General features: G+C 56.7%; 1 protein-coding gene across 2 annotated transcripts; it reads left to right on the top strand.

Moving 5' to 3' along the window:
• The first annotated feature begins 1,864 nt into the window (after window positions 1-1,864).
• On the top strand, window positions 1,865-18,579 carry LEMD2 (LEM domain nuclear envelope protein 2). Of its 2 annotated transcripts, XM_036248853.1 has the most exons (9): window positions 1,865-2,583; window positions 4,219-4,259; window positions 7,272-7,347; window positions 10,280-10,356; window positions 11,167-11,246; window positions 12,762-12,907; window positions 13,846-13,947; window positions 14,021-14,123; window positions 17,181-18,579. In XM_036248853.1, the coding sequence occupies exons 1-9, from the start codon at window positions 1,875-1,877 to the stop codon at window positions 17,329-17,331; spliced, it is 1,485 nt and encodes a 494-aa protein (XP_036104746.1). In that variant the 5' UTR covers window positions 1,865-1,874; the 3' UTR covers window positions 17,332-18,579. The 2 variants fall into 2 exon arrangements, with proteins under 2 accessions (XP_036104746.1, XP_036104747.1); XM_036248854.1 differs by lacking the exon at window positions 13,846-13,947.
• Window positions 18,580-23,350: the final 4,771 nt, after the last annotated feature.

The raw sequence follows: 23,350 nt of genomic DNA, 5'->3' as shown, positions 1-23,350 counted from the left end.
TCCCCAGGCTTCCCTGGGGCTTTCTCACTGAGCTGTCCTGTAAGCCAACAGGGCCCTGTGGGAGGTTTACTCGGCCTCACTGCCAAGACCTGGGTTAGTGGCTTAAGTACTGACACTAAGGAGCACAGGCCAGGCACTGTCCTAAGCATCTGATACAAATAACCTCTTCCAATCCTCCCCAAAGCCAACAGGGTTACCAACCAACAGGGTGGCAGTGGTGCACTTGGGATTCCAGACCCCCAACCCAAGTCCATCCCCTACCCATCTCACCTTGTGAAAATCGTACCATCCTGGCACAGCATCCTCGCAGAAGACTGACTGCCCACTTGAGCCCAAGGACATCTGCTCTTCTGCCCTGGCAGTGGGTGCCATGTGGTGTGCCCCCAGCAGGAGCTCCCTGCAGGCCTGTCCCACTGGGGCAGGAAAATGGACTTGAGGCCACAACCTGAGGTCAGCTGGTCTGGGAGCACACCTGGGGTCCACTCCAGGACCCAAACAAGGCCCTTCCCGGAGCGAAGCAGGGACCAATATCAGTCCTCAAGCAGAGAGGCAAAGTATCCATCTCTCCAATTTGGCAGTGGCTTGCCTTTCACCCTTAAGCAACCCATCCATTAAATCAATAGGACTTTAGTCGCTGGCCAGGTAGCACAGTTGGTTAGAGGGTCGTCCAAATACACCAAGGCTGTAGGGCACATACAGGAATCAACCAATGAATGCATAAGTAAGTGGAACAACATCATTGTTTTTTTCCTCTCTCCTTTTCTCTCTCTAAAATCAATAAAAATCCACTCATCTACTGATAGACACTGGGCTGGTTCCTGATCTTGGCCATTATAAATAGTACTGCTATGAACATAGGGGTGTATATATTCTTTCTGATTGTTGTTTCAGGATTCTAGAATATATTCTTAGAAGTGGGATAACTGGATCAAATGGCAGTTCAATTTTTAATTTTTTGAGGAAACTATGTACTATTTTCCACAGTGGCTGCACCAGTCTGCGTTCCCACCAGCAGTGTACTAGCGTCCCCTTTTCTCCACATCCTTGCCAGCACTTGTCATGTCCATAGATGAGTGGATAAAAAAGCTGTGGTACAGAGGCACAATGGAATACTATGCAGCTGTGAAAAAGAAAGATCACTTACCCTTTGAGAGGACATGGAGGGACCTGGAGAATATTATGCTAAGCGAAATAAGCCAGTCAGAGAAAAACAAATACCACATGATCTCACTTATATGTGGACTCTAATGAACAAAATATACTGAAAAACAAAACAGATCCACAGACATGGAAGCAGGGACCAGACTGTCAAACCTCAGAGGGAAAGGGGGTGGGGGTGGGGGAGATAAACAAAAGAACTTATATGCATATATATGCATAACCAATGGACAATGGACACAGACAACAGTGCGATGAAGGTGGGGGTGGGGGCAGCGCCAGGAGGAAGGGGTCAGTTGGGGAGGGGCATCTGTAATAGTTTCAACAATAATGATAAATTTAGAAAACAATAAGTAAATAAAATAAACATGTCTTTAAGGTGTGCCTACCACGTGCCAGGAACTGCGCAAGGGGTGGACGCTTCAGACATAAACACCTTTGAACCCATCAAGGAGGGGAAAGAAAAAATAATCCCTCGGACCTCCCGCACATGGCGGCCGTAATGGCTGAACACGACCCCCTCATCATGGCGGCCCGACCTCCCCAACATGGCGGCCGTAATGGCTGAACACGACCCCCTCATCATGGCGGCCCGACCTCCCCAACATGGCGGCCACGACGACCTTCCCATCATGGCGCAGGGCCCCGCCCGCTCCGCCGCGGCCGCGGGCGGGAGCAGTTCCGGGTGCGGTGCACGCCGGGGGCGGCTCCTGGCCATGGCCGGCCTGTCAGACCCGGAGCTGCGGCGGGAGCTGCAGGCCCTGGGCTTCCAGCCAGGACCCATCACCGACACCACCCGGGACGTCTACCGCAAAAAGCTGCGCCACCTGCGGGGCGAAGTCCGGCTGCGGGAGGAGGCGCGGCCGCGGAGCGAGGAGCGGCTGCGGACCGAGGCCCGGCCGCGCGAGGAGGCTCCGCTGCGCGCCCAGCCCGCCGTGGCCTCTCTGCGGGCGGAGCCCTGGCCTTCCCCGCCGGTCCCGAGCTCGGCTTTCGGCTCCGCTGGGGCCTACGGCGATTTCGGGGCCCCCGCGGCCTCCCGGTCCGAGAGCCGCAACCTCGCCTACCCCGCCCGCCCTGCGCTGTTCAGACGCCGCGCCTCGGGCCGGGGCAGCTCCGAGGAGGATGAGGACGCCCGGCCGCTCCACAGGGCCGCGCCTGGCCTCAGGGCCCGTCGCTGGTGGGCTGCGTCCCCGGCCCCGGCGCGCCTGCCCTCCTGCCTCGGCGCCGAGCCCCGGCCCGGCCTGCGGCCCACGCGAGCGGGCCCGGCGGGCGCGGCGCAGGCCCGGCCCGAGGCGGGGCGGCGGCTGGAGCGCTGCCTGTCCCGGCTCCTGCTCTGGGCCAGCCTGGGGCTGCTGTTCGTCTTCCTGGGCATCCTCTGGGTGAAGATAGGCAAGCCCTCGGCGCCGCAGGAGGCGGAGGACAACAGTACGTCCAGGGCCGGCGCAGGGGAGGGCGCTGGGCGCGCGGCCGCCGCACGACCCCCGTGCTCGGCGCGAGGATGCAGTGCCCGCGCCCGGGCGGTGCCTCTGGTTGTGTTTTCACCCCCAGACCCGGACTGGCCTTCCTCCGGCGGTGGGAGAGGCCAGGATTCCTGCATCTGCAGTAGTTTCTGCCTTCACTTCTGTTCTGTTTTCTGCCCTACCCTCCCTACAATCTCCCTTTGGACCACGTGCTGGAAGCAATCATCATTTGTAGTTACTTTTACCCCAAACTCTGGTTTCCCTCTCTAGAAAAAGCCCCCCCACCCCAACAGACACATCCACGCGGTCCTTTTTAGTTCTTCCTTCCCTTCTGATCTCGCTCAGTCACACATTAGTGCCCATTTGAAGGCACCTCGGGTTTCCTGCCCACAGATGGGATCCGGTTGGGGTCCCAGCTTTGCAGCAGCAAAAAGGCCGAGTGCCCGCTTTGGACCACAGGGCCTTCATTGTCAAAGGGAGATTATACTAGCCAGTAATTATACTAATTGTTGCCAGTGCCTATGAGACAGGTGTGGAAGAACCTTTTAAAGAATTTAAACTGATAAAAAGGGAGGCATTTATCATTGCTTGCAGCACCCTCTCAGAGTGTGTTAAGAGGGAGTCCTGTGATTCAGGGACACTCCCAGTCAAGCCTCTGTCCACACTTAGCAACATGATTAGAGGTGCCAATAAAAGGTCCGCAGGATACAGTGTGTTTCCTGAATAGTTGAGGATTGGTGTGCTTCCTAACCTGCAGATTTGCCTCTCCAGTAATCCTGAGGTCTAGTGTATAAGGAAACAATAAGTATAAAGTGACACTGCAGTTCACCATAAAACAATATTCTTTGCAAAGCATGAATGTGATTAATACTGTACCCAGAGTTGAGCCACATCTTCCCATAGCTAGCAAGAACAGCCAAAGTGCAGGGAAAAGCTAAATTACGTCTTAGCTGTTGCAGCAGATGGGTATTTGGGTGTATGAACAAGTCTGTGGGCACGGGGATCCCAGGCTCATGTGCAAACTCAAATAGTTCTTGACTATGAGAGCAGTGTATCCACCCGCTAGAGAAAAGCAGACCTGGGAGTGTCCTGTACTGTAACTACACTGTGACGCAGTGTATTGACACACTCACTGCTGAGATGCTGTAAGACAGCAGCTCTTGGAGCTATCCTGGGATTCACCTGGGTCCCCTCCCGAGATAGTATTAATCCCTGTTTAACATGTCATTGTGTACAATAGATAAAACTGTCATTTATGTTGCTTTGTTTGAGGCTAACTACCTGTGTTAGGCAAGGAAGGCTTTATTGATCCTGTTTTATGGATGAGGAATAGAGGTTCAGAGTGGTTGAGTTACCCAGAGCCCATGGCTAGTAATTTCCAGCTGGGATCAGGACCCTGCTGTCCTAATTCCTAAACCAGGGCTGGGAAACCCTTACATTTTGTCTGCATTTTCAAAGTGTCTCATCTAGATGACATTTTTCTAATCCCCACCTTCATGTTGGAAATGTTTTACTTCCCCTGAATTTTGAGAGGGGACCCTGTTTGTACTTTCTCAACCCACACTTTTAATTTCCTCTGTGTTTCTTTTCTTGGTCTTAGTGAAATTATTGCCAGTGGACTGTGAGAGAAAAACAGATGAGGTGAGTTTGAGTTTCTCTAGCTTTTATTCCTCCTGAGTATGATTGCCTCCATCAGGGGGTAAACTTGCCCAGATAAAGATCATGCTAGGATCCTTTTCAGGAGTACTTCCTGTAATGTACCAGAACCAAGTCCATCCTGTGGTGTGTGCGTCAGACTCAGCTGTGGCAACGAGGAGCCCTGGAAACAGAACTGAGCTCCCCAGATCCAGCCAGGGGCTTTGATCTTCTGCCTAAGTCAATCTGGGGGATGCAGTGGGTTGTGGTTGAAGGACCTCTATGCTCCCTGGCTTTGGGAGGAAGGGCTGGCACTTTTTAAGCGATGAGGCCATGTCATCAATTCTACACTCTCCCCTATAGTACTTTTGTGGCTCTGAAAATGCTGTTCTGATTTGAAGCATTGTGGGGAAGGGGGGTGTTTTAAACACATCTAAAGTGGAATTAGCCCTCTCAGTCTATAGATTTCTTTTATGAAGCTTTAATGTTCCCTACAAATAGTATTTTGGGACGTTGAGCAGCCCCATCCACTATGAAAGGAGCATTAGAGAGGAGCTGGGTGCTGGTACAGGTGGTAGGCTGGGGGAAATACGAGGCAGTAAATTTTCAGGTCATAAATCCTCTCAGGAGGCATCTTGTTCTGCCAGAGGGCATGACTTAGTAGTCTAATTATTAAGTGTGCAGTGCCGGGGTTCACGTCGCTCGCAGCCCGGGGGCTGGGAGATGAATGGCACCTGGTCATCTCCAAGGCCCTGGTTGACTCTCTTATCCCTGTATCTGAAGGGGCGTTGTGGTTAGGTACCCAGTGTTAATTCACTTCGACTTCTGCTGTGTCATATTTGGGTGTATTTTTTTTACATCCATTTATTGCATTCATCCACCAAATATCTTTGCTTTCCAATTGTTTTATAGAAACATATTCATAATAATTTTCATTTTCTTTCCATCATAAAAATCACAACTGATGATTAGAGGAAGTAGCCCAGAAACCTAGGCAGTAGCTAGAGAGGGAACTAGAATTTTGAAGACTGAAACCCAACACAGGGAAAAAAAATAACCTCTTTAAGACTTCTCTGGTGATGCTAGTTTTGCTTGTCTTTTAATTAGAAAACGCTCCCTGGTTTCTGTTTCTTGAGCCTTCATGTCTCTAAAGTATCCGGCCCACAGCTGAAGGACAGATTTGTTCCCTGGCCCTCCTCTGAGCACCCTGCTCCAGAGAGCCCAGCCAGGCTCAGCCCTGGCCCTTGCTAAAGGTGTGCTCAGTGAGCGTGCAAAACCAAGGTCTGGCCATCATCTTAGGCTCCGTTGAGCTGAGATTTCGTGGGGTGCCCTTGCCTTCATGGAGGAAAGACTCCGGAACAGGCAGGTTGGGAGGCACTTCTGGGCTTTGCTGAGGGTCTTGCTAAAGTCTCATTCTTTGTGTGGCTCTGGCTCACCCAGGCCTCTGCGGAGCATTTGCGTTTCTTTCCCTTCTCAGCGACTTGACACTTTGTATTTTTCTTTCTGCCTTTGTGCTACTGAAAACACAGGGACAGGCTGGGAGTAGGAGTGTTGTCTTAATCAGGCTGTCTTGTTGTCTGGTACCGTCTGTCCTGTTTCCTTTAGGTGGTAACAGCCCTGCTTTGCCTAAACGTTAGGGAGTTGGAACAGTGTTCATTGCTACTGTCTTTTTTCTGGTTGTGACAGCAATAGATGTTTAGTGTAGAAAATTTGAACATGTGACAAAAATCACCCATGATTCTGTCACCTAGAGATAATTACTATTAACGTTTTGGGGGTATTTCCTTCCCATCTTATCTCTGTGTGTGTATATGTATAGAATTGGGTTCTTGACGTATATACAATTACATTTAACACTTATTTCGGCATTTCCGAATTAAACATTCTTCAAAATAGTTTGGGTGCTTTACTAGAAGACACGTGAGTGTTTCTGAATATTTATGGTCGTGTGTACACATCTTAATTACATCATTTTGTACCATGAAAAGGCTTTGGATCTTTAGGCAACGTGAGGAGACATCTTGACCTCTGAGTGTTAGAGACCAGGTCCGTCCCATTTCAGATGAGGGCAGCTGGTGAGCCCTGGCGAGGGGAGTGACTTCAGTTCCTTCTGTGGTCATAGAGCCAGGCCCAGAACCCAGCCTGCTGGCTCCCAGTCCAGGCCTTTGCCCAGGAGGCCTGAAATGGGGCAGCGGGGTGGGCTTGGAGTCAGCTAGCCACCACTCATGAGCTGTGGGCTCTTGGTGGCTCACCTCCGGTCTCTGCACCTCGGGCTCCCATCTGGGAAATGGGAAGGAGTGCGGTGAGTCAGTGCGCGGCACGTATAAACCGCTCAGCCTGCGCCTGGCACTGCATCCACTCAGGGCTGAGCAGCCTCTTTCAGTGTGAATCCTGCAAGCCTGGCAAGGCGGCCTCAGTTCTGTCACGGGTGCTGGAGGAATAGGTGTGCGTGCTCCTTCTGTTTTCTCATGCAGATGGCTTTTCTCCCCTACAGTTTCAAGATTTCTAAAATTCTGCGTCTTTAGGGGAATCCAGTCTAAAACATTTGCAGCAGATACTCCACAAGGCAGACAGTCCACGGGCAGACTGTAGACACTTGAGTCTCCAAAAAGGGCGGAGGTGGCAGCAGGGGAGCTGAAACACAGCGTGGGTTTGCTTTCCAGGGGGACTTACCTCCCACAGCCACCTTGCCTCTGCTCCACGGCCCCATCAAATGGCCGTTACTTCAACGGCACCGTGGGGTAGAGGCCGGGGAGCCTCCAGGATGGCCTCCCCTTAGTTACTGTCTGCTGTCACTCCGCCCCTGCGCTTGAGTTCCTGTCAGTCAGCCAGCCCCATGTTTATCGACCCTGTCCTCGGGCCACCGTTTTGCAGACTTGGTTTTTATTTTTTTTAAGTAGGAGGTGTTCCTAGCCGTTTAGTACTTGACAGTGTGGCTGATGAGGTAAAGCTAGACAGACACCCCACCCCCTTGCCCTTGCCCACCGGCCTTGCTGACTGCTTGTCCTGTGCCCTCAGTTCTGTCAAGCCAAGCAGAAGGCGGCCTTGCTGGAGCTGCTGCACGAACTCTACAACTTCCTGGCCATCCAAGCTGGTGAGTAGGTTGTGGGCCAGCGGCTGGTGGGTGGCTGAGGCATTCTGTGGTCTCCTCCCAGAAGACATATTCAGAAACTGTCTCCACTTCCCCACGTCCCCACTCAGACATTGATTTAAGCCTTGCATTTGGGCAAAATGCATTTGGTTCTCACATCCTGTTGAAGGGTCTCGGGGGCCTTGGAACACGCATAAGCCTTTCTGCAACTGTGCACCCTTCTCTAGATAAGCTCCACCTCAGGCTTTGGTCTTTCTCTTTTTTTTTTTTTAATTGATTTTTAGAAAGAGAGGGAGGGAGAGGGAGAGAGAGATAGAAACATCGATGGATCAATTGGCCGCCTCCTGCACGCTCCCTACTGGGGATTGAGCCGCAACTGGGGGAATGTGCCCTGATGGGAATCAAACCCGTGACCTCTCCTTGCACAGTTTGATGCCCAACCAACTGAGCCACACTGGCCAGGGCTCTCTTTTCTTTATACAATGAAAGTCACGTGCTGACCTCTAGAAGAGGCATTCTCAGCACCCCAGGAAAGACGCCTGAAAACTCCTCCATCCAGAAGGCTCCCCTACTGTTTTATTTGGTAAATGCAGTCCTTGAGGCCAGAGACATCCCTGCATTATTGTGTCCTTCCCCACACCTGGCGTCTAGGAGGGCTCTCAGAATCACATGCTGCCAGTGGTGCGTGCCCAGGGCTTGTGCCTGTATTAAATATAGTTGGCGAGAGAAGCAGATGGAGCTGCTCAGTCTACGGATGTTCAGGAGGTGCCTCCTATCTATAGGCCAACCCTTGTCTAAGGTTGTTGCTGGGGTTGGTCAGGGTTGGGTGGACTTGTACTGGGGCCTCAAGGCCTAGTTTGTGGGCCTCAACTCTGCCGCCTCCTCCCCCTACTGATGGGAGACTGGAGGTGGTCAGGGAGGCGTCTGTGAGTTCCCCAGAGGAGCGCTAGGAGTTGGGGCTCACAGCATCACAGTTGTCATGGGCATTTCCCTATGACCTAGGCGCTTGGGATATCAATTCTGGCCTAAAGAGGGCGTTCTAAACGTTTGTGCGTTTGTGACTCGATTGTGGTTCCAGCACCAGCGGCAGCAGCTGGGAGCTTACTGGAAATGCAGAATTTCAGGTCCCATTCCAAACCTACTGAATCAAAGTCTGAGTTTGACGAAGGCCCCCCAAGGGATAAAGTTGAGAAGCTCTGCTCTTAACTGTGAATTTGGTAGACATTTCTCCTCCATGCTGCCCTTCATATGTGGTCTTCACTTATGCCACCAAGGGACCTGGTTGCTGCTGTCCTCTGACAAGCCTAGCAGGGGCAGCCCTGCGGGTATGCATCTCAATGAGGCAGGCTGCTGGGGGGGGGGGGGTGCTCTCTGCTAGGCCATCCTCCCAGATGGGTCCTGCTCAGCCCAGGGTCCTGCCACAGGCCGCATACCTCCCTGGCCCTGGTGATACAAGATGCCATTGGCTGAGAGCTGAGAGGACAGAAGTCCCCAGAGACATGATGCCTTTTAGCTAGAATGATCAGGAAAGTGTCATGGGCAGGCCTGAAGCTGGTAGGATTGGTTTTGTGTATGTGAGGGGGAAGGTGGGGCCAATGGAAATCACAGGGTCAGGGATGGAAACAGTTGGCTTCCTGGGGAAGGAGAAACAGAATGGAGTTTGGAAGGGTCACTTGGGCCCCACCGATGCCAGGCCACCGGGGCTCAGTCTTGCAGCAGTGAGGCCAGGGAGGCTTTTGAGCGGGAGTGACGTGCTGCGAGCCAGGTGCCAAGAAGGCAGATGTGGCAGCAGCTTGAATGGAGTGGTGGCATTTAAGCCGACTTATTTTAAAGCTTTAAAACGTGGATGAGAAAAGGTAAGGAGGAAACCAGTCAGGAGGCCATGGTGAGGGTCCAGACAGGCCTCAGCAGGACAGGGCGGGGCAGTCTGGGTGGGGGCAGGAGGATGGGAAAATCCAGCTTGGTCTCAGAGGACCCAGAAGGTCAAGATCAACTTTGAAGTAGGAAGGTCAGGCTAATTCATTCTCAAGATTTTTAATATTACCTTCAGCCACTCTCCCGAGCACACGACTCACCCAGACTGCCCATTCCAAGCCCCCAGACTGTGCCAGGTGAAAGGCAGCCAGACCACGTGTGAGGGTGAAAGATCTTTGTGTGCCCAGCCCTGCACTGTCCCTGCTCCAGGGGTCTAGTGGGGAAGCAGCTCATGGCAGGTGAACCACAGTGGGCATTCGAAAGCCAAGGGCTGTGGCAGGCCCTCAAGTTCAAAACAGTCTGGCCAGATGAGGCCCCCACAGGCTGAGGGCTTTTCAGAGGCAGTGACCTTTGGGCTAGACCCAAGAGGCTGGCAGAACTAGGAGGAGGCTCCCCTTCCATCCCAGGTGGGAGCTGGCACCCAGAGTACTTAGAAGGGAGCTTTGGGGCACTGCTGATGCCCCGCTGTTGCGCACACAGGTGCCCCCTTCCTCCATGGGGCATTTTGGGCATCTGCCCCATTACCCCTCAAAACAGTGGGCCTGGTGTTTAGCCACCTGCCAGTATCGTGTGTCAGAATCCCTGCAGTGCCTACGGCTCCCTGCCTTTCTTTTTCCCAGGCTGTGTTTATTTATAGCACCATTCCGGTACCTTCCAAAGCTATCTGTCTGATCCTTTTAGGGATCAATTGCAAGCAGACCTTGGTATTGGGCAGCTTTTTAGTCATTTAATGCAAATCGCCGCACTGCTTTGCAGGTCAGGTTTTAATGATCTGGAATCGATCCAAGCTAAGTGGCTTTTGATCTTGCTGCAGAGGGAAGGTGCCCATCGAAGCCAGAGCGCCAGGCCACGTGCTCCCTCTCAGGGCTGATGGCTTGATTCTTGCTGTATTTTTTTAGTCTATTTCAGAGGCGGTTTTTTTCACCTCTTTTTGTGTTTGGATGTGTTTTTTTCCTCCCAGGTAATTTTGAATGTGGAAATCCAGACAAGCTGAAAAGCAAATGCATCCCTGTCGTGGAAGCCCAGGAACACATAGCGGTAAGTAGGTGTGGTGCTCACACGTCCCCGGGAGGGCCTGGTGCTTTGGTATTGATTTTCAGACCCTGCATTTGTTTTTTCTCCCCTTTTCATTTTGTGTTTGGTTTTTTGGCTTATTTGCTTCCTTTTTTGTGTAACTTAGTTGAATGCTAGGCTCCCTTACATTAAGGCAACATTGGGGGAGTAACTGAGGCCGAGGTGAGCTGCAGGCCAGAGCAGGTCTGCTGCGTGTGTGTGGCTCACTGCTGACCAGTGTGCCAGCTGCCGCAGGCTGATGTCACCTGCTCATTCTCTCCCCGTATGAGCACTGTGTGGGTTGTTCGGGGTCCATTTGATTTCCACATGGCCTCAGGAGGATAGAATTATGGATATTTAGAGCTGGCAGGAACCTTACTCACCTAGTTCAGGTTTCATTTCACAGGTGAAGAAACTGAGGCCCAGAGAGGGGCAGGGAGTTGCCCAAGGCCACACAGCTGGGACTGGTTGCTGGGTCCCTTACCCCCACACTGTTTTTCATTTTACCCAAGATGAGCTGCCACCTCGCTGGCCTTTAGTCCTCAGAAAGTTCTGTGTTCTGGCTGCCTCGGGTCGTAGTGTTCCTGGTGTGCCTCTCGTCACCTCCTCAGGTGCAGCCTCTTTGGACTCCCATCAGCCCTATTTTCTTCCTGCCAGTTGGCTGCACATTGAGCAGAGCAGGGCTTTGGGGCATGCAGAGGACCCAGGAGAGGACGTCCTTAAGCCAGCAGCAGAGTAACATTGCTCTAGTTGCTCCACCCAGATGCAGACTGATCTTCTCCCGCCCTCCCACAGAATGTGACGGGCAGTTCCTCTGCCAGATTTGAGGCTGCACTGACCTGGATCCTGAGCAGTAACAAGGATGTGGGCATCTGGTGAGTGTGCGCAGGGCACCCATCAGCTGATTGCGGCCGATTCCCCAGCTCCAGCAGAGGTGTCCAGTCTGAAGGTAGAGGGCGGGTCTCCCAGCTGAGTGGCTGTGGGCTGGCTGACAGCTGGCCATGGAAGGAGGAAGCGCTAGGAATGCAGGGAAGAAGCAGCTTCAAGCTGAGACAAAGTGCAGTGTCAGGGTGGTGGTCTGGAGCCCAGCTGAACCCACTTCGAGTGACTGCACCTTTTTAATTCGCCACTCGGCATGGTTTTCTGGAGAAGGCATTTTTCTATATGGCCTTCCTCAGGTGCTGGTTTTCATTTGCAGATGAAATGATTCAGTATATGTTGGTTGCCCTCGGTGTGGAAATTGCAAAAGGAAATACTGGATTTTATTCTGACTGGGTAGTTCTGCCTCATTTCTCTCTGGTGAGCACCATTAGCAGAAACGGGGAGCCCTTTCGCCTCCTGAAAGGCCCCGTGGGGCAGAGGGGCGGGGAAACGCTGCCCAGAGTTTCCGACGGGAAAAGCATTCCCTGCCCCACTCCCATTTCTCAGGGTTTGTCATGGGCTCTGTGGAGGTTACAGCTTCTGCTACTAAAACACACTGGGGTTTTGTTCTGTTCCTCTGATCCCCCCAGATCACTAATTCCATCAGCTGTGCACCCAGCGCAGCCCTGAGGCAGCTCAGCCTGGAGCGTAATGCCTGGCTGCATGGCACAATTCAAATGCATTGGCTTAAAAAAAGAGCTTCCCTAAGTGGCTGAGCAGTTTTCCTGTGTTAGGAAAGGCGGGGACTGTACGCAGCTGTGCAGGAGGGAGTGGTGACACTGGCCTTGTCATATTGGGGAGGCAGCCTGGAGGGTGGCTGAGCTGGCTCAGAGGACCAGGGTTAGAAGTGGGTCATGAGAAACTGGGACACTTCAGGTACCAGCCATTCCAGTGTGCAATCCAGAGCATGAGCCTGTCACCGACTGGAAGGTGTGGGTGTCGGCCTCCCTCGGGTCCTGGTGCCTCCTGCTGGGAACCAGAGCGAAGGTGCTGTGCCAGGCGGGGCCTCAGAGAGCCAGGTTGCCGTGCCCTGTGCCTCGAGCACCTCCTCGTCCCTTCCCTGAACAGCTTATGTGCCCCCCCCCCCGCACCGAGGAGAAGCACCCTCCCAGATCGTCTTTCCGTTCTCACCCGCAGTGCAAAGCCAGGGCTTCAGTAAACATCTCCATTTCTCTGCTGGGAGGTGGGAATCCAATTTATAGTTTAATCTTTCACACGCTGAGAGGGGCTGTCAAAGACCCAACAAGGGGGCGTCACTTTAGCGGTAGGGGTTCAAGCCTGCTGCCTCTTTAAAGCTTCTTTCTTTCTAAGTAGCCAGCGTGGGAAATTTCTGGAAAGAGTGCACCGGGACGCCCAGGCCATTTCCTGAGCAAGGAGAGGCTCGAAGCCGCTCCTCTCCTGCCGCTCAGAGTGGGGCTGTGCCTTCTCAGAGGTTTTGGACGTGTTCACGAGCCCGTGTCCTGTTTCAGTTTGAAAGGGGAAGACCCATCTGAATTGGTGACAACCGTGGACAAGGTGGTCTGCTTGGAATCCGCCCGCCCCCGCATGGGTGTGGGCTGCCGCCTGAGCCGTGCCCTGCTCACCGCAGTCACCCACGTGCTCGTCTTCTTCTGGTGTAAGTCCCCAAACACCGTGCCTCCCCGGGGCCCAGCTCCTGACACCCCTGGGCCAGAGTGATGAGTGACAGGAACCCGCCCTGGAGTGCGCACTTCTGTCTAGTGAACCTGAGGTCTGTCTAATGACACAGAGGACATAGCCACGTCAGCCTCTGCCCTGGCCGTCTTACCGTGGAGATTGGAGCCAGGAGCATGAGGTTGCCCAGAAAATGCCCTTGACTCAGGGAAGCAGATTGTCCTTGTCCCTGAGAGGGAGGCTGGCCTGGGCTAGAGGTGAGCATTGTCCCTTCCAGGACCCCAGAGTGCAGGCCACTGCGAGGGGGGCTTAGCAGGAGCTTGGCCTAATTTTACTCCCTGAACAATGTCAGCATCCACTGGGCAGCTGCAGATACCTGATGAAAGCAGGAAGGACCCAGGGTGCTGAGCCAGAAGCAGAGTTCAGGCCTCGTCTCCTGACAGCAGGGCTCCTTTGAGCAGAGGCCTCGGGGAGTCTCTGACGGCGAAAGGCCGAGTCCCAGCACCCGCTGGCTCTGCCGAGATAGCCAAGTTAGAGATCACAGGCTGGGCGTGCGCACCGCTCCGCACCCACGCTGTCAGGCGCAGACATCATTAGCAGCAGCATCTCGGAATACAAAGGGCCTGGCATGGATATATGTATGAAACCCCGGGCTCCGGCTCACAAGGGAGGACATGAAAGCCCGGAATGAGGCTGGGAGGAGCCGAGCTCTGGAAGGCTGGAGGTGCCTCTGTGGCGACAGCTGGTGGGAAGGAAGAGGATTGCTACGAGCCTGTCCTCCCTTTGCATTTCCACGTCTTTGTGTCCTGCATGCTAGCCTGGGCCGGACACGTAGTCGGTACTCAGAACACATCTGCAGCTCGCCCACAGGCTGCACAGCGGGGTGGTGTGAGCCCTTCACGGAGCTTTGTTCCTGCACAGGCTTGGCCTTTCTGTGGGGACTCCTGATCTTCCTGAAGTACCGGTGGCGCAAGCTGGAAGAGGAGGAGCAGGCCATGTATGAGATGGTGAAGAAGATTATAGGTGTGTGGCCCTGGGGAAGGGCTGCTGGCCTCGCCAGAAGGTCCTGGCCCTAACCGTGCCCTCTGCCCCACAGATGTCGTTCAGGACCACTACGTGGACTGGGAGCAGGACATGGAGCGCTACCCCTACGTGGGCATCCTGCACGTGCGCGACACGCTCATCCCTCCGCAGAGCCGGTGAGTGCTGGGTGGGCCCAGTGCCTCGGGTGAGGCGGCCCCAGATCACAGGTGGCACCTCCCGGGCTCAGCATTTGATGTCAGAGTGCACAGCCCAGTGCAGCAGCAGGTCCCGCTCCCAGGGGGGCAGCACCATTAATGTTCTTGAGTTGGGGTGCTTTGGGCAGCATGTGCTTGGACCACCCTCCTCCCCCAGGGGTTCAGGCAGGGGAGGACCTGACGGGTTTCCACGAGTGGACGTCCAGAGTCATGTGGGCTCCAGGCACAGAACAGTCAGGTCTCTAGTTCCATTTCTCAGGTTCTTGTCCTGCTGTCCGCGGATGCTGTGGCTGGTGGAGTCCCTCATGCTCACGAGGTGGGGACCAGCGGCAGCGTCTGCCTTCTCACAGCCAGCACGGGGTGGGCTTCCTGTTCTCACGAGCCAGAGAAAACTCCCAGAAGCCGCAGTGACCGCTTCTTGAAGCTCTGCTGGCCAGAATTGGCTACATATCTACTCTTGAGTCAGTCACTTGAAGGAGGAGGAGACTGTTTTTAAACATGTTTAATTACAATCCAGTCCGTTCCCACCCGTGCGCACACGTGCATGCATGCAGGTGACAACAAAGTTGCACGGCAGTCCTGGCCGGCTTGGCTCAGCGGTTAGAGCGTTGGCCTGCGGTCCGGAGAGACCCGGGTTCGGTTCCCACTAAGGGCATGTACCTCGGTTGCATTTTGTCCCTGGTCCTGGTTGGGTCGTGCAGGTGGCAGCCACTCGATGTGTCCCTTTCACATCGATGTTTCTCTCTCTCTCTTCCTCCCTCTCCCTCCCACTCACTCTATCTGAACAAAAAACGAAAAAGGTACTCGGGTGAGGATAAAAAAAACCAAAATTGCACAGCAGCGAATGGAGTCCGCCTCCAGGGCGCACGTGTGTGGGAAAGGACGGCAGGCTTGTCACGCTCGACGCCAGGGCCACCTTCACGTAGAACAGCTAAGACGCTGCCGTGCAGGGGCCTGTGGTGGAGAGGCTGGCATTCAGGCATTCGCTCTGCAAGGGTGCGTTGGCACCTGCTGCCTGCCACACTGTCCCGGTCACGGGGGCGGGGGGGGGGGCAGGGAGAGGAGGACGCCTGCGGGAGTCCTGCTTCGGAGGAGGACACGGGAAGGTGCCCAAGGAGAGTGTACCACTAGGAAAGGGGAGCAGGGGGCCGGGAGGCGGCCTCGCGGCTCAGAGGTCGCTGACTAGCATGCACTCGTCAGGGCAGCAGGTACTGCTTGGGCTTCCCTGTGCAGGACACGTGCACTTCGAGGGAGCGGGAAGTGGCCTTGCAGCTCGTCATGGGCTGCGCCACCACGCCCAGCGCCTGTGCCTCAGCAGAGACAGCCGGCAGCCACCTGCAGGGTCTGAGTGACCTCGAGGCCCGGCCCTGCCACCCTCAGCCTCGATTCTTCTCCAAGCCAGCCCATCAGTGCAGCTGAGCTCTGGACTCATGGACGTGCGAGGGCCGCTCCTAGGAGACGGGAGGTGTGAGGAGCATGCAGTGAGGAAAGCAGGGAGCTGAGGACAGAAGCTGCTGGGCCACCTGTTCACTGCCCTTAATGGGCACCTGAGGACAGCGGCCCCACAGACCCCACATGGCGCTGGCTGCTCCCCTCGGGGCCCAGTGTGACGGGCGCAGTCCCTAGGCGTGTGTGGCCTTGGAGAGACCAGCCCAGAGGGGGCTGCTCAAGCTGTGGGGTTTGGTCGGTGGCAGGATCCGCCCCGGGGAAGCCGTCCTCCACAGCCCTCTGCCTCCTGACTCAGGACCCCGCAGGAGCTCCCCCGTGCCCTCCCCCAGGGGCGCGCCTCCTGCTCCCACTTTTATTTTTAAATCCTCATCTGAGGACTTTTTTTTTTTTTTTTTGCATTTATCTTTAGATAGAGTGGAAGGGAGGGAGGGAGGAAGAGAGAGAGAGAGAAACATTGATGTGAGAGAGACACATTGAGTGGCTGCCACCCACATGACCTCAACCGGGGCCAGGGACAAACTGCAACCAAGGTATATGCCCTTAGCGGGAACCAAATCCGGGACTCTGGTCCGCGGGCCGACGCTCTAACCGCTGAGCCAGACTGGCCAGGGCTCCTGCTCCCACTCTTACACACACTCCATCCCCACCCAGCTCAGGGGGGTAGTCTGCAGTACTGACGAAAGGCAGGGGCTCGTCACATGGCAGACATCCAGGCAGCCTCCACGCCTGCCCTGGAGTCTCTGGTCTGGGGAGGGAGAGGAAATGGGCTCTGTAAGGGCATGTGGGACCCTGGCCACCGGGGGGTCATAACCCCTTCCGGCCTTGGCCGGCCACTGGGAAGGGGCCCTGCCCGGTGGCCATGGTTGCGGTAACAGCCCCAGCTTCTCGGCCTCCCCAGCGGGATACTTAGCTCATCCCATCCCCTAAAGTACAGGGAGTTTGGACTCAGCAGCCCAGCGGCCACTCTTTACTTAGCCAACACGAGGCATTAAGGTGCAGGCAGAGCCGCGTGGGGGCCACCTGGCCAGGCTGCTGCAGTGACAGGCCCAGTGAGCCCTGGCTGGTCCGGCTCAGGGGTTAGAGCACCAGCCTGCGGACCAGTGAGTCACGGGTTTGATTTTGGTCAAGGGCACGTACCTTGGTTGCGGTTCGTCTCCAGCCCTGGTTGGAGTCATACAGGAGGCAACCAGTCGATGCATCTCTCTCACATCGATGTTTCTCTCCCTCCCACTCTATCTGAAGGTAAATAGAAAAGTAAATAAACAGGCCCAGTGAGCATAACCCCTTCCCACTTGGACACCCAGGGCTGCTCCAGACACCTCTGCCCCCTTTCAGCTCCCTTTCATTAAACGCTTTTGGAACAGAAAATGTCGAGGAATCATTTGTCCAGTACCCAAGGGATTTCCCTCTGCAGGAGTCCTGGCGGCACCTGGCACGTCTCCTGCCACAGCTGGGTCCTGTGAGGACTCCTGGAGCTGTCCCCCGTCCACGGGCCAGCTGGCCTCCTCGGCGGAGCGGCCAGGGCGCCGAGCCCCAGTGCGCCTGCTGAGCCTGCCCCTCTCTCCGCAGGAGGCGCATGAAGCGGGTCTGGGACCGGGCTGTGGAGTTCCTGGCCTCCAACGAATCCCGGATCCAGACGGAGTCCCACCGCGTGGCTGGGGAAGACATGCTGGTGTGGAGGTGGACTAAGCCCTCTTTCTTCTCCGACTCTGAGCGATAACCCTCAGCTGGGGCCTGTGCCCAGTCAGCCGGTCCCGGCCAGTCCCCTCAAGGGCTCAAGAGGGCCACCAGACCTGGTGCTGAATTCACACTTGCCTTGACCCTGGTTCCAGGGTCTCTGTGAGACTCCTCCGAGGTTCGCTTAGCAGGAAAGCTGAGCTTCCTTGGAGGGTGGAGGAGAGGCCAGAGGCAGGTGGGCAGCTGGCCTCTGCATTGGCCCGTCCTCTGCCGGCAGGAAAGGGGAAAAGGTTTGTTTTCGTGGATAGAAAAGAAAAGCAGCAGCTGTGAGACCTGCTGAGCGAGCGTGAGGTCGGGTGTGGACATTGGGCAGGGACACAGGTCGGGGGGTAGGCTGGGATGGCAGGGGTCAGGGAGCAGCTTGTTCACGTGCCTTCGGGGTGTCCCCTGGGATCTCTAGCTGGATGGGCCCCTCATCCTGAGGGGCAAGGTGCTAGGAATTAGAACAAGCCCTGTAGGAGAATGATCTAGAAACGCGCGCGGTCGGAGCATGCTGGCCCCTCAGGCCGGGTGTGAGCTGTTGGTGTGGCCTGGGAGGAACCTGGCTAGTCCAGGGCCTGAGAGCAGAGGCGTGTCAGGGCTGCCCAGCCACCAGGGCCGTGCCCGCCCGAGGCAGCCTCCCAGGGTGGACTTCTGCAGTGGTTCCTCGGACAGGAGGCTTTATAGACCAGACCAGCAGCCAGGGCACTGCATCCGGTCGAGAGTGCCGATTCCAGGACGCTGAGCCTCTCTCTCCCAGTGCGGGAGGAGCACCCTGTTTACAGCGACCACAGCCTCCCCACCCGCTGGTTAACCAGCACCTCCAGGACAGGTCCCTTCTGTGTTTCCCGGAGGTGTGAGGGCCACGCCACTGCCCCCTGCTGGCCACAGAGAGGCTGCCTGCACCTCCTCAGACCCTCATGGCTGCCAGAGCCCCGGCCCACCTGGTGGGGGCGGTCTCCAGAGACAGGCCAGTGGGGCCGGAGTCTCATCCCCATACTCTCATCTGCATCAGGCAGGCGAGGGGCAGTGGGCAGATGCAGCAGCTGCCTCCAACAGGCATTATCCACCACTTTCTGGTCTTACTGGTCTTTTTTGTTTTCTTAATAAACCTCCAGTCTCCCACATTTAAGCAACACTCTCATTTCCTCTTATGTCTGGATGATGGGTGGCCCCGTGGCAAAGAAATCGGTTCATAATCAGGCTCCAGCCAGAATAAGAAACACAACAGCCTTCACTACCGGGGTTGAAACAGATAAATAAACGATTTATTAAAAATAGGTGTGCTTTTTCGCTTTCCCCCAGAGCAGTGTATGAGGGGCAGTGGGAGTTCTGAGCCCTGGCTCCGGAGAGGTCGCCTGGAAGAGGGCCAGCCAGAGGGCTGAGCAGGACGCCAGGGCCTGCCTCCTGCGCACCTGACCTCACGGGGCCTGTTCCACATGCACGACAGACGGCGACAGCGGTGCGGGTGAGCTCGCCAGGCAGACACGGTGCCTGAGAGCCTCTTCCCTGGGGCCTCATTCCTCCCCTCAGGCCCCGGGTGCTCAGACCAGCCCTGGGAGTCAGGAAAGAGCAGTGTGAGGTCAGACGGGCTCCTCTGCAGCTGGGGTGACCCTGCGGAGGCAGGAGGTCGGGCTGGCAGCAGAGGTGTCTCCGCGGGGCCTCGGAGACAGTGTGATCTGTGTCTGGGAGCTGCCTGCCGCAGAGGCTGGGCTAGTGCTGGGCCCCCTCTCCAGCAGCAGCACCCCTACTCGGGCACCGGCACGGCAGGTGTGGGGGGAGGCTGCAGGCATTTGGGGTTGGCGCCACGACCCAGAGGGCCTTCCTCTCAGGCAGCCTGGGAGCTGTCCCCAGCCACGCAGGTCTCGCCTGCAGGTGGGGGCGGGCACAGGAGCCTCGTCCTCTGCCCTCCCATCAGGTGGAAACGGGGGGTGAATTGATAAAGGAGCCCATCTTCCCCTTTTCTGTTTTCCAGCAAAAGATTTTCCCTCGCAGTGTTTCTGTAAGCTGGGAAGGGAACTGATGCAGGGCTGTTTCTGTGAGGCTATTTGGAGATCAGGAATGAGATCAAAATAAACGAAATAACAAAAGGCCCCCGCCAGCCCGCCCTCCTTTGTGGGGCACAGCGCTGGGCACAAAGGCCCCAGGGGTCCACAGTCACTCAGATCCCCTCTGGGCGGTCTCGGCTTTGAGGCCGAAGGCAGTGCAGGGCGCTGGGGCCCACGAGGGAGGCCGTCCTAGGGCCTCCAGGGAGGGAGCCCTTGAGGGGCTTCTGTCCCCCCACCCAGCACCTTCCCAGCATCCCCGGATCACAGAGGCTGTGGGTCACTGATAAAGAAGCCTGGGGTGAGAGAGGGAGGGGTGGTACCCACAAACCTGGGCCCTGGACATCGCCCAGGAGCTCCCGGCCCCCTTCTGGAGTCTCAGCTCAGGAAAAGGTAAACACGGCCATTTGTCACTGACATCGTAAGAGCTGCAGCAGCAGCTTCCCCCTAATTAATACACCAATGACTTTGAGCCTCAAAAGATCCCATTGTTGAGGCAGGTGTGCGCCCTCGGATCCATCGTCCTGTGGCCCCGAGGGAGGGCAGGGAAGGGGGCTGCCCTGCACCCACCCAGCTCTGCCAGGACAGCCTCTGGGCAGCCGAGCCGCTCCACCTGGTCACCAGAGAAAAGCAGGCCAGGAGAGAGCCGGCAGGGAAACGGGGCAGGGGGCTGGGTGGGGGCACGGGCACTGCCGCCTGCCGCCAGGTCTCCCGGGCGGTGCCGCCCTGGGGCAGCGTGGACCTGGGGATATGTCCTCAGGGCCAGCTCTGCCCTGCACTGGCTGGGACCTCCAGCTGATCGCTGTATCCCAACAACGGGACGTTATTAAGACTTAAGTTTTTAAATCACCAACACGCGATAGCATTATGACACTCACAGTAAGCTGCAGCCCACCGGGTCTCAGCCAGCCATGCGGAGGTGCGTTGTTATCCCCTTTATAGGGGGACTGAGGCCCGCGGAGATCAGGGAGGGAGTGAAGCGGGTTTGAACCCAGACAGCCCAGCTGCGGAGCCCGTGTTCTCAGCCCTGCTTTCTTCCCTTCGCCAAAGGACAGAGGGGAAGCCATGCTCAGATCTGCTGTGGCTTTGCCAGAACAGAATAAAACCACCTGGGTCCAGAGGCAGAGACTCAGGAGGCTCCTCTCAGCTGCCCTTCTGGTGCCCCGACTCCTGCCCTGAGCCTGTCGTCCCCATTCCACCCACTCTGCTGTCCCCTCCGCCTCGCCTTCGGACCAAACCCCGCACCTGCAGGGCCAGCCCTCGCTACTTCTCTCCTGACACCAGAGGGGCCACAATGTCCCTTCCTGTGTACCCCCTGCAGGTCACCAGCCTGCTCCCCAGGGAAACACCGGCCACACACGGAGCCAGGCTGGACGCCTGAGATAGGCCGGGGCTCACAGGCAGAGAGGGAACCAGTCTTCCCAGATTGGGGCGGTGCTGGACACGGGAGGACCTGCCAGCCCGCAGCAGGCCCTTCCCCTCTGCCAGGCGCCCAAGCAGACAAACCGCAGGCGTGTGGGAGGCGTGGTCAGGAAGGCCTGGGTCTGCACTGTGACCTCTGCAGCCCAGGTGAGGTGAGGAGGGCTCGGCAGATTTCTAAGGAAGGGTTGGAGCTTTCTTCCTGCCAGAAAAGTGGCCCGGCCCATGGCGGAGGCCCCCTCGAGTCCTGGTGGTCCTCCCAGCCCGAAGGGGTCTGGGGAGACTCCAGCAAACCATGGGAGCGCCGCCCGGCCTGTGGCCGGCCAGGCGGTGAGCGAGAAGCATCTAGAGCAGGCTCGGGAGGGGAAGGGCTGTACGCAGGGGCCTGGAGAGGGAAGGGTGGAGAGGTATCACTAGGGATTACAGCCCAATTTTTAAGCGGTTTCTGTTTAGTGAGGAGACAGGGGAAAGTACAGTAATTTTCTTCAATGAAAACAGGCAACAGAATTCCCTTTGCCTCGTTCCCCTTGCAATTAAGCCCTTCTCTGCAAATGAAGTGATTTGGTTTTCACAGGGACTAATTTAAGCGCACTGGAAGGGCCGCTGAACTTTTTGATTGCAAACACCAGCGCGTGCAAAGCAGCCCCAGGCGGCAAAGCCAGGCTGGGAGGCGGGCCTGCTGTGGGCGTGGCTTCCACAGCGCAAGTCCAGCTCCCCTGAAGGACCCCAGAGCCCCACCCCACTGCCCAGTGTGGAGGTGGGGCTGGACCCTGGGGCACACCCAGAATCCTCGGACACACTTGGGGACGGCCACGAGTCAAAGATGCCACCCACTGTCTGCCCCTCCTGTCATTAAGAGGTGCAGCCTGTTCCCTCCCTGGGATCTGGGCTGGCCCAGTGCAAAGTGGCCGAGGGGTACTGGCCAGTTCTGGCCCAGGGTCTTGGAGGCCTTGTCACTTCCACTCTCGCCCTCTTGAACCCGGAGCCACCAACTGAAGAGGAAAGAGTTGCCCTGCTGGAGAGACCCCGTGGGGAGACGGCCGCCCTCCAGCCCCAGCGGTCCCTCCACAGGCCCGCGAACAGATGGGCTGTCCCCACCCAGCCCTGCCCCAAGGCAGGGTCACAAGCAACGCAACGCACAGTTGTGTTCAGCCACCAAGTCCATGTTATTATTATTAGACCTTTTTAATTTGAAATATTTTACAACTCACAGAAGATGCAAAAAGAGTAGAGATGTTTCATGTACCCTTCACCCAGCTCCCCGTGACGACACCCACATAACCACGGCTTATTGTCATCGACTCAGTGTGAGTGTGTGCGTGTGCGTCTGTGACGGAAACAGCGTGGCTGGAATCCCCGCAGTGCGCATTCTCCGCATTTCTCAGTTGAACGGGACAGAAGCACAGCTCAGACACGGCACCCCGGGTGCCCGCACTGCTCTGGCTCACATAGACCCGTGAGCTGAGAGGCGGGCCGGAGCCGCCCCAGCCAGGGCAGGGCAGTGCCTGGGTGCTGGCTGTTCTCAGCGGCCCGCACCTGGCTGCCCCGGTGAGCAGGGAAGGGGGCCCACCTGCGGGCCAGTCACTGGGGATGGCCCCCCGCCCTGGGGTGGGAGCTGCGGGGAGCACCTCTCTGAGGAGGGTGGAGCCGGAGATGGAGAGGAGAGGGACGCAGCCCACTGCAGGCAAACAGGGGGGGGGGGGGAGGCTGAGCCCTGGGCACCGGCCCAGCGTGGACGTGGAAGAACATTCCAGCTGGTCTCAGAGAGGAGTGTCGAGCGTCCAAGTGGTGTGGTGGGAGCTCAGTGGCTTGAAGGACAGGGACAGCTCACGCACAGCAGTCACTGAGGCCATTTGCCAAAATTCCTGGCACAAGAAAAAGTTAGACTTCCCTACTCCTTTGAAATTAGGCATGGCCTTGCGACGCTTTTGCCAATAAAATGTGAAATGGAGTGACAAGTGGCACTTGGAGGAGCAACGGGAGGAGCTGGGACTCCCCTTCCTCTCTCTGCCTAGTGTGATGCCGCAACAGGAGCCCCCCAGCCGGGTCCCGGGGAGATGGTGGGACCAGCACCCCCAGCTGAGCCACAGTGCAGCGTGAGTAAGAAATCCACGCGCTGATAGAAGCCACCAAGAATCTGGGGTCGCTGCCTGACACAGGTAGCTGACTCTTGTCACCTTCCCTGAGGAAGACTGAGCGATCACACTGCCGTGGGGTGTGGGGTGCAGGAACATGCTGAGGCCTCTGCACTTTAGCATCGGTCCTGGGGGTTAGGATGTACTAGGGGCTCTGGGAGCTGGGCCCTGTGCTTGGCAGTGTCCGGCGGGCTCCGCGTGGGCACCTGGGTCCTCCACTGCTGAGCAATCACTGCAAAGACAGGGTCTGGGGTCCCCTGAAGAGAAGGATCCGAGACACAGCAGGCAGCAGGTGCATGAGCAGGGAGTCCTCACCCCACGTAGCCGTGCCGGGCCCACCCCGGGGTGTTTCCAGTGGAGGGCACACACAGCTGCCGGGAGCCCGGGCCCAGGCTAGCTGGCTGGCCTTGACGCAGGCGGGGGG

This window comes from Molossus molossus, unplaced genomic scaffold (assembly GCF_014108415.1).
Source record: "Molossus molossus isolate mMolMol1 unplaced genomic scaffold, mMolMol1.p scaffold_m16_p_8, whole genome shotgun sequence".
In the NCBI taxonomy this organism is placed as follows: domain Eukaryota; kingdom Metazoa; phylum Chordata; class Mammalia; order Chiroptera; family Molossidae; genus Molossus; species Molossus molossus.
This window is presented reverse-complemented; position numbering and strand designations above follow the sequence as displayed.

Bases quoted from the DNA above. Each gene is read 5' to 3' on its own strand.
- LEMD2 (XM_036248853.1), top strand. From the start codon at position 1,875: ATGGCCGGCCTGTCAGACCCGGAGCTGCGGCGGGAGCTGCAGGCCCTG. The intron at 12,908-13,845 runs GTAAGTCCCCAA...GTTCCTGCACAG, and splicing joins CGTGCTCGTCTTCTTCTGGT to GCTTGGCCTTTCTGTGGGGA. The intron at 14,124-17,180 runs GTGAGTGCTGGG...CTCTCTCCGCAG, and splicing joins CTCATCCCTCCGCAGAGCCG to GAGGCGCATGAAGCGGGTCT.